Source organism: Colias eurytheme, chromosome 23 (assembly GCF_061535395.1).
Source record: "Colias eurytheme isolate Ceu_HAF_F1 chromosome 23, ilColEury1 Martin Lab GWU primary, whole genome shotgun sequence".
Classification (NCBI taxonomy): Eukaryota; Metazoa; Arthropoda; class Insecta; order Lepidoptera; family Pieridae; genus Colias; species Colias eurytheme.
Window position 1 is genome coordinate 5,160,626 of NC_143002.1, and position 18,305 is coordinate 5,178,930.

The 18,305-nt window shown below is 35.8% G+C and overlaps 2 protein-coding genes across 3 annotated transcripts; both read right to left on the reverse strand.

Annotated features, from left to right (window-relative positions):
* Positions 1-48: 48 nt before the first annotated feature.
* Positions 49-17,611, reverse strand: mle (dosage compensation regulator mle). 2 transcript variants are annotated; one of them, XM_090115311.1, is made up of 24 exons: positions 17,332-17,611; positions 16,799-17,052; positions 16,284-16,531; positions 14,496-14,669; positions 14,249-14,328; positions 13,695-13,874; positions 13,027-13,121; positions 12,710-12,832; positions 12,243-12,391; positions 10,564-10,690; positions 9,530-9,679; positions 8,547-8,694; positions 7,743-7,846; positions 7,192-7,425; positions 6,574-6,729; positions 5,585-5,715; positions 4,508-4,677; positions 4,024-4,217; positions 2,799-2,913; positions 2,251-2,402; positions 1,812-1,916; positions 1,563-1,649; positions 1,045-1,203; positions 49-493 (listed from the first exon to the last, which is right to left on the reverse strand). In XM_090115311.1, the coding sequence occupies exons 1-24, from the start codon at positions 17,405-17,407 to the stop codon at positions 119-121; spliced, it is 3,786 nt and encodes a 1,261-aa protein (XP_089971437.1). In that variant the 5' UTR covers positions 17,408-17,611; the 3' UTR covers positions 49-118. The 2 variants fall into 2 exon arrangements, with proteins under 2 accessions (XP_089971437.1, XP_089971438.1); XM_090115312.1 differs by lacking the exons at positions 16,799-17,052; positions 17,332-17,611 and adding an exon at positions 15,018-15,085 and having other exon boundaries at positions 16,284-16,420.
* Positions 10,847-11,747, reverse strand: LOC149898294 (uncharacterized). The gene has a single exon (XM_090115315.1). The coding sequence runs from the start codon at positions 11,737-11,739 to the stop codon at positions 10,876-10,878; it is 864 nt and encodes a 287-aa protein (XP_089971441.1). The 5' UTR covers positions 11,740-11,747; the 3' UTR covers positions 10,847-10,875.
* Positions 17,612-18,305: the final 694 nt, after the last annotated feature.

The window sequence follows — 18,305 nt, forward strand, 5'->3', positions numbered from 1 at the left end:
TAAATCTTGATAAAAGTCAAAGTATAATATTGTAAAGAAAACAACAAATTACTGAATCAGTGTTTATTTATTGAATTAGTAATGTAATTTTGAACATCAACTACATTCTAAGACACTATCACCAGCGTCCTCCACGGAAAGAGCCTCGACCGCGAAAACCACGATTTCCATAACCACGGTTACCAAACCTTTGGTTACCATAACCACCTCTGGGAGTAAAATCTTGGTTACCACCAAATCCTCCGTTGCCTCCAAAACCTTGATTATTCCCAAATCCTTGGTTATTACCAAATCCTTGGTTATTACCGAAACCCTGGTTATTTCCAAAGCCATAACCACCGCTGCCAAAACCTCCTCTGGGTCCGTTAGTTCCCCAGCCTCTAGTATTGCCCCGTTTGGGACCATCTGATCGGAATGTTGGTACTGAAGCGTCCCTTTGAATGTTGTAGTCGCCGGCTTTGAATTCACATAACGCTCTCACACATTGGATCACCTGAAATTAATTAAAAGGATGAATTAGGGGCGTTACATAGAGAACGCATTGACAGACAATAAACATAGAATATAATAGTATGCCCTGTTGCGCACTAACATCGCGCAGTCAGTTTAACAATGTTTAGTAAAGCGCACAGAACATAAAATGTAGAGAATACTGTAGAGCCGCTTGATCGCAGCACCGACATTACGAAGTGCAGCCAGTGCATAGGGTATAGACCAAATAGCTTTGTAGAGCATCGACCACATAGCGAAGTAGAGCATGTAGACTATACTGTAGAGCATAGAGACCTTGACTACATTGTAGAGCATAGTCATGTAAATTCTACGCCGTAGAACATAGAGCCATGTAGACTCTACATTGTAGAGCATAGAGCCATATGGACTCTACATTGTAGAGCAGAGCCACGTTAACTCTACACTGTAGATCATAGTCATATAGACACTACATTATAGAATATTGAGCCATGTAGACTCTATATTGTAGAGCATAGTCCTGAAGACTACATCGCTCGTGCAGCTAGAGGCAGTATGTAGAGCGCAGAGCACCTTGGTCTCCAGCGGCGAGAAGCTGAGCGCCGCGTCGGGCTCGGCGGCGGCGCGCTCCACGAGCCGCTCGAGCGCGGGCCGCAGCGCCGCCACCAGCGCGGCACTGCGCGCCGACATCGCGAAGTTCAGCCAGTTGTCCAAGCGCACGGTGTTGTCTATCTGTTAACAAACATGTCAAAAGTTCACAAAAAAAATCATGTCAAAATTCAACAAAAACAAATCATGTCAAAATTCAACAAAAACAAATCATGTCAAAATTCATAAATTCAATAAAAAAAAAAATGTCAAAATTCAACAATTCATCTAAAAACTAATCATGTCAAAATTCAACAGGAACTAATCATGTCGAAATTCAATAATTTAACAAAAAATATATTTTTAAAAGTTCACAAAAAGACATGTCAAAATTCAACAATTCAACAAAAACTAATCATGTCAAAATTCAACAATTCAACAAAAACTAATCATCTCAAAATTCAACAAAAAAATTTTTTTATGAAGATAATATTCACACTTACCCATTCAATCTTCCTACAGCCAAATAACAATAAATGCAATGGCGCCACCATAGTCGTCTGCTTGCAGCTGATCGCACGCGTGCGCACCTTAACAAAAATTTATAAATCACTAATTACATATTTTACCGCGTTAATCATAGTCATGTAATTGTAAAAGAAATAACACGATATTTAGAAAAACTTAGAATGGAGGGAAAAAATATAAAAAAAATATATTATTAATTATCTATAAATAAAAATTATAGATACCTTTTCGCCGAAAACAAAAAGCGGCGACGGGAACTTTTGCTCTTGATTGCTACAGTTCACTGAAGTTTTGTGGATTAGCGCTGGCTTGCCTTCTGTTGTTAATACCTATCATAGAAAAATAAATATATAAAACACATAGAATATCATATTATGCTATTTTATGTTGTCCAATTTAATATTACACAGGTATAGAATAAATATCAATGCTTGTAACTCCGTACATTATTATTGGTAAATTATATACTGATTCAAAACCGTTTCTAAACGAAGTCTAGTTGAAGAAATAAATGTTTTGAGTTTACATAATCAGCTGTTTGCGTAAATAATATAAAAAGTAAGTTTTTTTCCCCATCGAAAAATTTGTGGGACGTACTATATATTTTCTTTTAATGATAATTTTACGACACCTTTAAAAATAAAGAATAATATTAGCACATACCTTCCTCTTCCCTTGATGCAAGCACACATTGGGATATAAGCCCATACACAACAGAGCTATAACCATGTCCAAGTCAGAATTCTCCCCGGTGGGATTCCAACGTTGCGGCACACAACACTCTTCGGGAAAACCTAGCGTTGTTGTTAGGATATCTGAAAAATAATAAATTTTATTGAAGACATTACACATTGACGTACTATAAACAAATCAAAAACAAAACATGGAAAAAGGTCTTAAAAAAATCCGACCGGTGTTGTATAAAACATTCATTGAAATTTACACCTTATTCCGTGGCAGTGCAGATCACAATGTACTGCATCGTTTATTAAAAACTCTGCCTAATATACGCGTAGGCAGAGTTTTGTTTGGAACAATTCGTGAGCGTGATTGTGAGTCGTTTACGTAAAAACGATAGCACATTTTTTTTATTTTTGTAATAAACTTTGGTGTCAGATCTTTCGCTCCTCTTCTGTTAATACATAGTTTTTTTTTTATATATATTTTATTGTTTCCATGAATACAGGGTGTTTAAAGTAGTTAATACTCACTGGTCAGCTGATATTTAGCCTCGCACGTTACATGCAATGTGGTGTGCTGCACTCCCTTCCACTCGCACCACTGCATTTCGCACTCTTCACCTTTTGCTTTCTCCCGCTCCCACATCTGAAAAATGTTGTGTGGTTTTATGAAACCACGGTAAAAGTGAAACTGTTCGAACGGTTCCGAACACTGCTTTGTGTAGCGCATGTCGCGTGACGGTCGGCGATACACGCGACATGCGCTACACAGACCAAAAAGTTTGAGACGATGTAATAAAAGTTTCACTTTAATAAAAGACACTATCAAGACTGCACACAAAGGTCACCAATTATTTTTTATGCAATATAATACAAAAATTACACAAACTTATTATTATTTTCAATAATTCACTCATTCAAAGACGGGAAAAAAGCTATAGATAGATATATAGAGCTTTAGATCTGGAATATGGCTCCGAGTAGTGACCTTAATACTTTAAGTAATTAATAACTATTATTTTATATGTGTATGTTTATCATTTAGTAGGTATATATTATTAATTATTAAGTAATATGTATGTTTATAAAATATTGTTTAGTTTTTAAAATAAGATTTTGATGCCTCCCTTTATACAGCAAACACTTGTCCTTTGCCTGAGGGGTCGCCTGGTAGAGATCACTCTGAAGTGATAAGGCCACCCCGTTACACATATTAAAGTTGTAACTTTGTAATTTATTATTTACTTTTATATTTTATAAAATAATGTGTGTAATGAAGTGTCAAATAAATAAATAAATAAATAATAAAGCTTATGTAATGTCACATTAAATAGGACGATCATTCATCGTTTGAATATTTACTTCTTCATTACCTATTAACCTAGCTACATTACTAACCCAGCACAATTATCTACAAGGTTCTAGAATGTTCTCGAACGTTCCATAAAACCCACCTGAAACGCGTTCAACATAGCCACGTGGTCGCTCGCTCTATCCCTCGCCAGTGCGCACGGGAGACCGCTATCATCTAACCAATACCAGGTATTAGACCCTTTTTTTTAATTTTTTTTTATAGTGGGGAAATCTTCCAAAGATACCCACGGCCCCCGGGGAAGGACCGTGGGTTATGTCGGATTCTTACCGACTAAAACCCCACTGTGTTCCGTCGAGCCGCTTTAATGATGGGGCCGCGGGTATTTGTTAGAATTCTTCCGCGACCAGGTATTAGACCCTTCTAGAATGTTCTCGAACCCACCTGAAAAGCGTTCAACATGGCCACGTGGTCACTCGCTCTATCCCCCGCGAGTGCTCTCTGGTGACCCGCGAGCCTACGTCGACCCTCCACAGTGAATATCTCCGGGAATGTAGTGGAATTCGCCGCCATTGTTGTTAACGCGTCGCCTAGGCCGAGCACGAAGGCCAGTACCATCATCTTGCCGAGACGCGGTTCTGGAATTTAATAAAAAATTAGAATTAGCTTCCGAGATGAAAGACATACTGCTGATGTATTCAAAATTTGGTGTTATAATTTATTTTAACGTCTTAATAACGAATGTAATATTAAGGAAATTTGATGTAAATTGACATTTTTATTATATTGCACACTATGTTTTTTGACTTTAAACTCGCTAAGATGGTTGTTACTTCTAAGTCAAATTATGATTCTGTGTAACATTAATCAAAACATTGTTTTTTTGACCAACTTCCGTGTAATAAATAAATGAACACATAACACTTACCAATAGGCAGTTTTGCCAGTATAGTACCGAGCGGCGTTAACGCATCGCTACTGTCCAAACAGCCCAACTCCCTTAATAAAGCCTCGGCTTCAATGACTGCGTCTAGTGGCGGTGGCTCCGGCGCTTTCGATAAGAAGTGGCCTATGTTTCCAAGGCGTAAGAGTTTTATACTGAAAACGGAAACAGTAAAATATACATTTTTTTATACAAAATATTAGTGAGTTAGAGATTTTAACTGTATAAAGTTTAAAAGAAACATATTTGTTTTGAAAATAATTACATTTTTTTTACACATTTCATTTTAAACACGCGTGTCTCATATTCTACAACTCCTGGTTGCTACATCGCACTACGTCATATCCCGTTATACCACACCCCACCACGCGACGTCACACCACACCCCTACATGACGTTACACCACACCCCTACATGACGTCACACCACACAACACTATACAAGTTATGTCACACTACACCCTATTACGTCACACATCTATACTAATATTATAAAGCTGAAGAGTTCGTTTGAACGCGCTAATCTCAAGAACTACTGATCCGATTTGAAAAATTCTTTCGGTGTTAGATAGCCCGTTTATCGAGGATGGTTATAGGCTATACTACACCCCGAACACTCCATATAAAATTATCGTTTTGACAGGCACACTGTAGAGATTGCAAATGTGTGTGTTAACGCTTTATGGTTAGCACATTTGTGATCAGCGTAAAAAAAATTCACGTTTTTCTGATGAAATATATCCGTAAACAGCCCAATATTTAACCATTTTCTACGAAAAACAATAATCACAAATCCAAAATAATAAATTACTTTAAGTCAATTTGGTTAATGGAGTCAATCTTCGTTGCGTATCGTCCTTGCAGAGAAATGCGGACCATTTTTAGACTGATCGTGCGGGGTGAGGTAAGTGTTTAATTTTGGCGGGAGGTGGAGAGTGTCCGTTCTGTAGCGTTTAGCTACTATTATATTGTATTCTGTGGCTATACATCATCACGCTAAGACCAACAGGATGCGGAGCAATGCGGGTGAAACCGCGGAGCATAGCTAGTTAAACAAAAATACCTCAACGCCAGCTCGTGTAGAGGCGTGCGGAACATCTCCGCAGTTTGGTGCTCGTCGAGTTTCTGGTGACGAGCGCGCGAACATAGCGTGAAGCACACGCCGGCCCGAACACGGCCCGCGCGACCCTTGCGCTACGAGACAGACAGACAAAATAAATAAATATAAATAACGAGTAAACATATAAAATGTTGTGTGGTTTTATGAAACCACGGTAAAAGTGAAACTTAGGCACAAAATTATCGTATTTGTACGAGAAACGATCGTACGGTTCGACCGCCACGCGACATGCGCTACACAGACCAAAAATTTTGAGACGATGTAATAAAAGTTTCACTTTAAAAAAGACGTGTGACACTCGGGGACTGCCGCGGTAAAGCTATTGCATGCTATGCCTTCAAACCACACCTCCGCGCCCGTCCCCGTGGGGAGCGTGAGGTTTTTTCGTTACGGAATTTCTAGATTCGGTCCGCGCGCTCAAGGCCTGCGATAGAAGCTATGCAATAGCTTAAAAAGGAAGCGGCCACATAAAACGCCCATAATAGTGAAGGAAAAGTGTACAGAAATAATAAATTTCATAACATGAGGTCGGACACGAACCCGTAAAATTTTCCCTTACTAAAAAAATACCCTTACTTTAACTCGACGGGATAAGGTTGAATTTATTTTTTGTATATATTAACTGATTAGCTATTTTAGGCGACTAAAATTTATTAATTATGCTAAGTTTTGTGTAGAGTACCTGAAAATAATGCCGATAAGCTTGATTTTGCTTTAACGTTAGTTTCTTTCGACTAGAATTTTGACAAACACATTTCAAGACAGTTTTAAATTCATTTTTGGATAGAATTCTCCTTATTTTAACGGTTAAGGTTTAATGACAAGTAATAATTGTTGTTCACTGTTATTATAATTATTTCAATCTTATCTTATATTAATTCTATATAACAATTATTTTAATATAAAAATATGAATTCTAAATCTAATCTCACCTGTTCCAAATTAGTCCGGCTAGCCCACACGGTGGCGTATGACGTCATATTATTGTGCGAAGTGAATAGTTTCATTTTGGCCTTGCAAGAGTCTATCACGTATACTACGTCGTTGATTGTTATTGATGTTTCCGCTATATTTGTTGATAGAATCACCTGAAATAATTAAAAAATATTAATAATATAAAAATTTTTGAATAGAGCATAGTCGGACAAAAAAATTACAAAGAAAGAAGACAAACTTTTTGTTAAAGTATTATGGTTATATTAGTTTAGAAGATTTATTCAGTTATCTGTATATAATCGGTAATATAATTAAGGCATCATATATTTAACGCAGATGGATGACATCTAATAATTCAAACCACATTTCAGAGTTATATTTATCTTCTTCAACAAACTGAATCTACGTAGCTAAAAATTTATATAAATAAACTAGCGGTCCGCCCCGGCTTCGCCCGTGGTACATGTTTACGTTTTCTCTACATAAGAACCATCCTCGTACTTCAAGGAATATAATAAAAAAAGAATTATCGAAATCGGTTCAGCCGTTCTCGAGTTATGCGCTTACCAACACATTTTGCGATTCATTTTTATATATAAGATTCAAAAAAGTACCTTAGTAATACCAGGGGGTGGAGTAACAAACACTTTCTTCTGATCCTCCCTTGGTATTTGACTATGTAACGGCAAAATAACATATTTACTTTGATCCCCAAACTCTCTGTTCTGAGTCAGTTGTTTCATTAACGCGAATATTAAGTTCCAACCGGGAAGGAAAATTAGTATAGCACCCTCCTGGCCTAGGTTCTTTATGTAGTGGAGTATCGCTTCTATTAGCTCGAAACTTAGCTGAAAAAATGACATTTTTTTTAGTTTTAAGTGATATTACAATAAGCTATATTCTAGAGGCATTTAATATCACTTTATTGAAGTTAACCAATTATAGACGTCCAGTTAGGTTAGTTTAAAATGTCGCATATTCATGTGTGAGCAAGTGACACTAATTACAATACGCCAATCTTAACCATGAATTTTAACATTTGTTATAATTATTTCAACGGATTTAAAACTTTAAATTTAATTTTTTGAAATGAATGCTTGAATAACGATTACAATACAAAATTAACTTTTGTATGATAAAAACAGTAAAGTAATAATATACATACATCTTTTTCAGACAACATCGACATCGCCTGTCTAGTTTGCGGCGAATATTTAGAGTCGAGCAAACCATTCTTATTTAGATCTTCTTCTTCTTCAGCAGCTTCTCCTGTTAAGAAACGGAAAAATTAATTCTGAGATCTCATACTAGTACCACAGAATACATAAAAGTAGCTAAACGCTACAGAACGGACACTCTCCGCCTCCCGCCAAAATTAAACACTTACCTCACCCCGCACGATCAGTCTAAAAATGGTCCACATTTTTCTACAGGGACGATACGCAACAAAGATTGACAACATTTATCAAATTGACTTAAAGTAATTTTATTATTTTGGATTTGTGATTATCGTTTTTCGTAGAAAATGGTTAGATATTGTGCTGTTTACGGATGTATTTCATCAGAAAAACGCGAATTTTTTTTCACGCTAGTCACAAATGTGCCAACCATAAAGCGTTAACACACACATTTGCAGTCTCTACAGTGTGACTGTCAAAATGATAATTTTGTATGGAGTGTCCGGGGTGTGCTAGTACTATATTATAAATGCGAAAGTTTGCGAGTATGTATAGTTTGCGAGTATGTATAGTTTGTTACTCTTTCACGCAAAAACTGCTGAACCGATTTTCATGAACATTGGCACACACATAGAGGGTAACTTGGATTAATACATAGGATTATTTTTTCCCGGAAATCCCACAGGAACGCGAGCTATTTGGTTTTTCCTTTGAAAATGCGGGCAAAGTTGCCGGCGATTTTTTACTGTTTTAATAAATTTACTAAAATGATGATTATTTTTATCTCTTACCTTCATCATCATCATCGTCATCATCGTTCCTATTGGCTTTCTTGCCTGATGACTTGCGTTTCCTCGTATCGGGGGGAGGCATGAAAGAAGTCAGTTGTATACAGTCTTCTAAGAAATATTGCTGTACTGGGTATGTTCTACCGGGTACCTGTAGAATTTTATAAAATTGCTAAAATCTGAAGCTATCGTATAAAAATTTTATTATAAAATTATGATGTTATGCACATACATACATATTTCTAAAAGATATTAGCTTTCTAAAATAGTTGTGGTAATTTCATATTTTTACGCATTTTAATAGAAAAATAAATACTGGTCGTGACATATTAAAAATAACAAATAATTAGTAAAGAGTTGTAAAAAGCCGCAGATGGCGTTGTAGTAATAGCTTAACTTTAAATAGATTTACAAGCAATGGTTAGGGAGCCAGGTGCAAATTTGGTTAACTATTTCCTCTCAAGAGATAATTCGTCAGACGCATGAGAGTATAGTATTATAAAGCCTCGTGAACGTCAGCTGGCGCTCGGTTGGGGGAGTGAGCGGTTGTAGCCTCCCACGCACATAGGAAAAAAAATACATTCATTCATTCATTTCCTCTCAGCTAAAAATTTGTCAAATTGTAGCTAACCCAATATCTCAACGAAAAAAAATAGTCAGCTGGTTACAACATGGTGTATTATACGTCAGCTGGTGTCTCGAACATGAAAGTTAAATTTAAAGAAAAATTTATTTTCCGTTATTTCCTCTCAAACAAAAATTTACCTGATGATAGCTTATATGTAACTGTGGATAAATATATATGTCAGCTGGCTGTATCTTGGTGGAAAAACCGTCAGCTGATACGGGAGGCTACAACCGCTCTTCCCCCCAACCGAGCTCCAGCTGACGTTCACGAGGCTTCATAATACTATACTTTGATGCATTTTACTAATTACCGCTTGAGAGGAACTTGGTCATAAAATCTGCTGCTGTTTTCTATTTACCTCAATAACAGGACAATCTCCGAAGTAGCTCTTAAACAGTGTAGTATCGACAGTCGCCGACATGAGAATAATCCTCAAATCTGGGTACGTATGCGCCATGTCACGTAGTAGAATTAGAGCAAAGTCGGTATCTGCGTCTCTTTCGTGCACCTAGATTATTAATATGATATTATCTGTCTTACCACAAAAAACTTTAGACAGTGTTAAGCGCGGGTTCTCTTTAATCTGGTTTTATCGTATTTCACATAGGGCCGATTTTCCAATGCTTGGATAAAACCTATCAGTCCAATAAAGTATTACACAATAATATTAAAATGTCACGTAAACTGTCAAATACGGGCAATTAGAATACGTTTTTAAAATGGTAGTTTTATACATTATTCGACGAATAAGTTTTATCCAAGCATTGAAAAATCGGCCCATAGACAACTATCAAAGTGACAGATCCCTGGTTTAAAGTTAGACTGTGTTTAAATTGTTTTGTGGTAAGACCGTACAAGTTTAACTAAAAGACACGCTTTAACGATAGAATCAAGTACAAAAAAAATACGCTTATAATATGATAGAATCAACTACTAAGTAAAAAAAAAATGTTATTAATCGGGATAGTCAAATAAACTCACCAAATTATTGTATTGTAATCGGTCCTTGATAAGTGTACAAAGTTTTAATTAAATCTGTCAGTTAAAAAAATCAATTCAGGTGAAGCTAGCTGTACTATAACCGTATTAAAATACATATAAGGATAATAAAAAGCGTGAGTGCCGAGCACACGTATTAGAAGTGAAACTTCTTTGACAATATTCAAAGATATTAAAATCGTCGTCTTAATCCATGACGTGACGGTATTGCCACGACACGACCTCGAAATTTCACTCTCAACGCGCCTAAAGAAGTTATACTTCAAAACCTTTTTCGAGAATTATAACATAGATTTTTCTTTGATAGCACTTACAATAAATAAATTTGTACACCCAGATATTCACAAAAAGGTAAAAAACTAAAAATAAATATATACATAACACTAAACATACCTCATCAACAAGAACATGGCTGACTCCCCGCAGACCTCCCTCCAGTTTCCTCAACAGCACTCCCACGGTACAGAACATTACCGAACCGTACGGTCGAGGGAGAATTGATTCGAAACGCACTGAATATCTAAAAGGAAAACATATTGGAAATGAGTAAAAATCTTTTTTTGCTATGTTCACAAGGCGGGGGTAAGCAAATTTTCGTAAAGGAACTTCCTTTGAAATGCTATGTCGTATATAACAACCATAGAATTTACCACACTTTTTTTTTTTTTTTTTTTTTATGTATAAGTCGGCAAACGAGCTTGCGCGTCACCGTACAGAAAGCGATGATTGGCGCCGCCCATGAACAACCACAGACTCTGGAGTATTGTGGTTGCGTTGCCGGCCTTTGAGGGAGGAATACGCTCTCTTCTTAAAGTATTCTAAATTATAGTCCTTGGGAAATGCCGAATTTGGAAGGTCGTTCCACAGAGGAGTAGTGCGCGGTAGGAAGTGCCTCCTAAAACGCACGGTGGAAGAACGCCAAGTATCGAGATGATGTGGGTGAAATTTGAGCTTGTGGCGTGCGCTTCGGTGGTGAAATTCGGCGGCTGGTATTGTACCGAACAGCTCTTCAGAGCATTCACCGTGGAAAATGCGGTAAAAAACGCAGAGAGATGCGACATCTCTACGGAGAGCCAAAGAGTCCAGCCGATCAGTAATACAAGGATCATCCACAAACCGTGTTGCACGTCGCTGGATTCGGTCAAAAGGAAGGAGCTGGTACTTGGGTGCACCGGCCCAGAGATGGGAACAGTATTCCATGTGCGGCCTGACCTGTGCCTTATAGAGTTGAAGGCGTTGGCCGGGTGTGAAATACTGTCCCGCTCTACAGAGCACACCAAGTTTTTGAGAGGCTAACTTAGCCTTGCCTTCCAGATGACAACGAAACTGGACATCACACGAAATGTCGACACCAAGTATACTAATACTAACTGAGACTCTGGTAGGAATGCCCTGAAAGCATGGAGATATGATGAAGGGTGTTTTTTTTGTGGTAAACGCACAAACTTGTGTCTTTTTAGGGTTAAACTCAACGAGGTTGGCTTTTCCCCAATTCGAGATCTTCTCGAGAGAGTTCTCAATTTGAGACACAAGTTCGTTCCGGTGCTCAATAGTGGTATCCCGAGACATATTGCATCGGCCGGGTACTTTTTAATTCCTTTAAAAATGTAAGCTATCGAATTCGTAATTTAAATGGCCGTTTCACATATTATATAGTGGTGGACGTATAATAAAATTAGAAACACCTAACACTTCCCTTAAAATTGATTAAAATTCAGCAATTTCTTATGAAACTAGATAATCAAGTGTACTATTACATATGAAATGATGCTTAATCTCTAATACGTTGTTACACAAATGTTAAAAAAATTTGATGACCAATTCGTAGTGTTAGGTGTTTCTAATTATACGTCCACCACTGTATATATTAAGCTATTGCATAGCTGCTATCGCGGGCCTTGAGCGCGGGGACCGAATCGAGAAATTCCGTAACGAAAAAACCTCACGCTCGCTACTCCGACGGGCGCGGAGGTGTGGCTTGAAGGCATAGCATGCAATAGCTTTACCGCGGCAGTCCCCGAGTGCCACACGTCTTTTTTTTTAAATGTATTATGACGCACACACACACTCACCCCACACTGTTGCCGAGCTCCTCGCAGCGCTCGGCGGCGACCCGCTCCGCGACGCTCACGGCGGATATCCGCCGCGGCTGCGTCACGCACACGTTCGCCCACGCGCCCTGACCGGACGCTATGTAGTCGTCCACTATGAATTGGCACACCTGAAAAAAAAAATGCACTCAAATTAACACCTTATTACGTGGGAGTAATGTTCAAAATCAACTGTATACGATCCTAAGAAAAACTCTGCCTATGGACATAAGGTAGTGTCTATTAGGCAGAGTTTTGCGTCGGACAATTTTAGAATAGTTTGCAATAAAATATAATAATATCTTCGGCATAAAGGCAATAAATCGCAGGAATAAATTAGCACCAACTTTTTTTTTTACAAAAAAAAAGCTTTTTTATTTTGTGACATGAATAATGCATTCATTTTTTTTGCAGTCAAACTATGAAACTCGGATAAAAAAAATTCTTACCTGTGTAGTTTTACCGCAGCCAGTGTTGCCGCGTATAATTATAACCGAGTTTTCGTTAATGGCCTCCATTATTTGCGAACGCATTCCGTATACTGGCAACTGTTCACGCTCACGCAAGCTCTCCTGTTAAAAAAAAGAAAATTTAACAGATAGGATTTTTTTACTATTTGCAAACAGTACAAATTTGTTAATGAAATCAACTTTTATACAATGATCACAATGATTTGAGACAACTTTTTTGTATTTTAACTTGAATTGATTTATCGAAAAATAATTTATGGAAAAATTGTCGTGATAAAATATAAAAAATACATTACCTGATAAAGTGTGCTATTTTGGCACATATCACGATGATGCTTCTCTAAGTCAGAGCTGATTTCATCAAGGCTTGTCGTAGCAAGCGGCCCTTCGTCTAAAATTACGAAAAACATTCATACTCAAATCTTGAAAAAAAAATTATTTTGTAACCTTTTGTTTTATAGTAATAACTCAGGCCCCGGAATCACAGACACAATAGAAAATCTATTGTGTCGTGGACCGATCGGGCCGGGGCTCAATAGGTTAAGCTTGCAAACTGATTGTATATCGTATTATTTCTATTCTTTTTTTTATTTTTTGTTATTAAAGCAACAAAAAGCAGTAATTTTGAAAACGCACACAAGGACAAAAATAAAAACCGTAAGTGTATTAAAGCTTCACGCGTCCTACGTACATTATTTGCTCGTAACTAAATCAGTATGTTATAGTAGGACGCGTGAGAGATAAATAATTTAGTCATGTACATACATTTCGTATACAAACATACAATATCCTAAGGCGGCCACTGAAAATCAGTGATGACACACTGAGTGGTTGGCCTAATTATGGCATACGTATATTTTTAAGCTCCTTTTTTTAACTAAATTGTATCTTTTTTTACATATGACCATAATAAACTTATTTTAATTTCATTTCAATATTTAACCAAATTTATATATGCACTCACCAATATTACACCCAGTCCAGGCATTCCAATTGGCCTGGGGCGGAGACCAGGACACCACACCACCTGCTGTTTGCTTCGCTTCTTTCATTGCTTTAACTCTATCCAATTGTAGGATTGTGACCGCTTGACCGTCTGAATTCTCTTGTGGTACATTCACGTCGACGGGCTCGATTTGTAGCTCTGGAATATTTATTATTTATGTCAATAACCATGATGTTTAAGATTGATCTTTTCTTAAAGATCAATCTTAAACATCATACAGAAACGTCATATTATATTTTTGGGATAATGTCTTCATTATCCCAAAAATATAATATGACGTTTCTGTACTAATATTATAAAGCTGAAGAGTTTGTTTGTTTGAACTCGCTAATCTTAGGAGCTACTGGTCCGATTTGAAAAATTTTTTCGTTGTTAGATAGCCCATTTATCGAGGGAGGCTATAGGCTATATAGAGTGGAGCAATGCGGGTGAAACCGCGGAGCACAGCTAGTTTTATTAATATGTCGTTATTCTTTGTATTCATAGCATAGGAGTAATGACAATTAGAATACCTCTCAATGTCTCTTCAATTTGTTGTTCCAGACTTGGATCAATTGCTACTGGGTATGGCTTCATCAAACCTTCTGCCGATCTGGGTAAAAAATTACAAAATGTAGCAAAAAATACATATATACATATTATACTTAAAGATTTAAGTATATCAGTAAAAAATTCTAGCAAAATCAAACGAAACCAAATTTGTATTATGTATTAAAACATATGAAATAAGTCAGTCACTCTGCAAAGAAAAATACTAACCTATCCTTTTTCAGCGTCCCGCTGAAGGCCTCAATCACACCGAGATGGTACAATTGCCTCACTAGGGACAACGCACATGATTTGCTCGCTGTTTGCTTGTTGGACGCCGTCTCACGTCCGGTGACATTGCGGCCGAGTTGACGTACGTATATCGACAACTCACAACAGAAGCTCCTGTGGGTTGATTGTTTAGTAAAAGGACACTCTTGCTAGTATGTATTATCAATATTTAATTAGATATACTAAAAATATGCATTATGAGGATCACACCTTAGATCATTTTTTGATCAAGTCAAGAAAATAATAGGAAAAATGCACTGGCAGTACAGGTTAGGGTATGAAGCATCAATAAATATAGAATACAATTATAGTATGTAGTTAGAAACACTTTCCCAAGCATCATTATCAAATCTTGCAAAACCTATGTTACAAAACTTCTGTAATCAAGCATACATGATACAATATGTATTTAAAAGAAGTAAGTGTATATTTAAAAAGAAAGGTGAATTATATAGGACTTACCGCAAATATGGCATGATTTATTCTGTGAATGTAACCAGTATTCTGCCATTCAGTTGACATAGATGCACCTGCACCCAAAACAAAATCTAAGACCATTGTATTAAAATAGGTATACTTTCTTGTAGTTCTCTTACAATATATTGTAGGAGCACTACAATACTATGGTCTGGTCTTAGATTCATTTTGGTGCCCAGATTCTATTGTATAGAAATTATCTTTGAGTTTCACTTCAAAGATTGCTTCTATGTTCCTCTTTATGGTATTAATAAACATTTCATAAGATGTTCAAATTGTCCAAATCCATATTAAAAACGTATACAATAATCATGTAGTTCAGAAAGTATAGAAAATATTTAAATATGTAATAGTTTTGCATTTTTTTTAGCAAATTGGATTGAGGACAATTTTCATTGTATTGATTGCAAAATCTGCAGAATATTCTGTTCATAAATAACAGATTACCAGTAACATTCACAGAGTTCTCTACAAAATTTAAAGCAGCCATTGATTTTTCAAAAATTATGAATAACCAGTGGCTTAAAAGCTAGGTAGGGTTGAATGAAATATTTATAATATATCTACTGATAAATATATTCATAATGATTTTTACTCATTGATAATTATTGGGGAGACTTGTATTGATAATTTTACATCAAAAACATGTCTTTGATGTAAAATTTAGAAAAATTTTTATAGTTTCACACACTTGATTCTTATTATTGCCAGATTTAATGATATAAATCATTAAATAATGAATGAAATGAAAGGATTGAATGCACTATTTAGTACATTCAATCTTTTCATTTCATGTAAAAATGTCTGCATTATTTGAATTAACCACTACAAGTAAACAGACATTTGTGTTTACAAGTTGTGTAAATAATTAATCATCAAGACACAATATAGTTACAGCCCTTACTGAAAAAATTCTATTGACTGTATAAAAAATTTCGAAATTTAATCATTGTTGATACATTTTATCACCAAGCAATATTTTGTTTAATTTTGTAATAACATCGGCAAGCAACATATTGTTTTACTTTTAAATATTATAAACAGGTTATTTATAATATTTTGGGCTGATTTTTCAATGCTTGGATAAAACTTATTCGTTGAATAATGTATAAAACTACCATTTTAAAAACGAATTCTAATTGCCCGTGACAGTATACGTGACATTTTAATATTATTGTGTAATACTTTATTGGTCAGATAAGTTTTATCCAAGCATTGAAAAATCGGCTCTTTATATGATAAATCACTTACCTCGTATGATCCGGACCGACAGCTTTATATGCATAATCAGCGTTTATTCTATTAATCTGCATAAACTGATGCAATTTAGATTTAGCATTCTCCATTGTCCAATTACCGTGAAGACTTGCATTAACGTCCAAATCTTCAGCTTCTTCTACATTCTTTTGTTGTTGCATTCTATCTATATAGGTAAAGTTTTGATTATGGCCACCATACGCTTGATAGGCCGGTCCCATGACTTCAGGGCCCATACCCTCCTGTTTACAAAAACATTGAAATATTATGTAGTAGTTTTTCATTACATGCTGGTCTCTTTATGAAAAAAAAAAAATGAAAAATGAAAATGATGATTATGACTTGTAATTCTAGGAAACAGGTATTGAGCTTGATTCAAAAATATTTATTTTAGTAAATTTCACTGTGTTCTTATTAAATTTCATCAATAATTACTATATTACTGATTGATTGCGATAACAGAACATAATAATAAACATTACAAAAATTATTTGGAGACAATTATTTACCTGAAAAACTGGTTTGCTCGGATAGGATTGATCATCATCACCAGCCATTGAAGCTGTGTCAGAGATATCAGGCTTAACCTGTACATCTTCAGGCACATCAGAAGCTGATAATTCCCCAGATCTCACGAGAAAGTTCAGGAAGTCTCTGGAAGCATTCTTTTGAGCTTCCTTCTTGGTAACAGAGTTACCTGCTCCCACATAGGTGTAGCCATCTACTCGGACCTCACAGAGAAACCTTTGGCGATGTTTTGGACCTGGATTACAAAAAATAGAAATCAAATGTGATTGGTTTTGAAGTAGTTACATATAATAGTTGTTATTCATTAATAAAATTAAGATAATAGCTGGTTATAAATAGCTGTACTAACAAGCCTCTTTCGTAAACAGTACGAAACGATAAAGGTGTAAATTAATGCTAATAAAAAACTAATACAAATTCGCTAGACGCTAGAGGATAGCATGTTTCTAAGGTTATGTCTATGGTTAGATTTAACTTTTATATAATTGTATTACAATTTAATTGTGGTACATACCAGTGGCCCGAATATCATATTGAGGCGTTAAAGATTTTTTAGCACACCACGAAAACAGATAGGATTTTACATCCATGATGAAGTCTTGTGTTGACTTCTTAGACTTATAATCACTATTGGATCGATCTACACTCCTGCATACATGAATCACAATTCACAATGAATTAATGAATTAAAAATAAAAATATCTATTTAGCATAAAATGTTTGTTTTATGCCGGGTTCCGAAATTCACCATTCGTACTTTTGTGGCTTGGATCACGCTTGGAAAATGGAAATCACCATGGAATTGGTAAAAACGTCAAAGTAATGTCAATGTCAATCATTGAGATAATATTACGTATGGAGGAGACACCACGAACAAAATCTGTGCGCCATTTTTTTGCTCTAACTAAGTTTTAAAAATTATTATCTAGTTAGGTACTTACCGATGAAAGTTATTCCTTTGCACTTTTCCGTATTATTTGTATTATTTGTGCAATATCATAACACACACGAAGGCATATTTGATGCGTTTCACTTTAAAACCATTAAAAAAAACCGCTCAACATACGCCACATGACGTATGTTGAGTGGAACATAAGTTATGTAGGCGGTGTCGTCTCCATATTAATATTATCTCAATGATGTCAATTAACATTTATAACTACCTATTACAGATTAATATAGGACTTCGCCAAAAATTAAGCCAAAAATAATAGATACAAAAATGCATTATATACTTGTGAATAAACTCCGAATTAATAAATTTTATAATCACTGGATGTATCGTTAAAATGTTTAATTGAAATCAATTTACTGCCAAGTAATCAATAACCTGTGCCATTTTCATTGCTGCTTTACAATCTACAATATAGCCATTAGCCTTCGTCGATAAAATATGGACTATTCAAAATTATTCATTTCGAAGTTCGAACCAATAATTCTCGAAATTAGAGCATTCAAAGAAACCAATTCACTAGATTTTGAAATTGA

Bases quoted from the DNA above. Each gene is read 5' to 3' on its own strand.
- LOC149898294 (XM_090115315.1), bottom strand. From the start codon at position 11,739: ATGTCTCGGGATACCACTATTGAGCACCGGAACGAACTTGTGTCTCAA.
- mle (XM_090115311.1), bottom strand. From the start codon at position 17,407: ATGGATGTAAAATCCTATCTGTTTTCGTGGTGTGCTAAAAAATCTTTA. The intron at 13,875-14,248 runs GTATTCTAATTG...TAAATATTCCAG, and splicing joins AATTGAAGAGACATTGAGAG to AGCTACAAATCGAGCCCGTC. The intron at 5,716-6,573 runs GTGAGATTAGAT...TCTGTCTCGTAG, and splicing joins GCCGGACTAATTTGGAACAG to CGCAAGGGTCGCGCGGGCCG.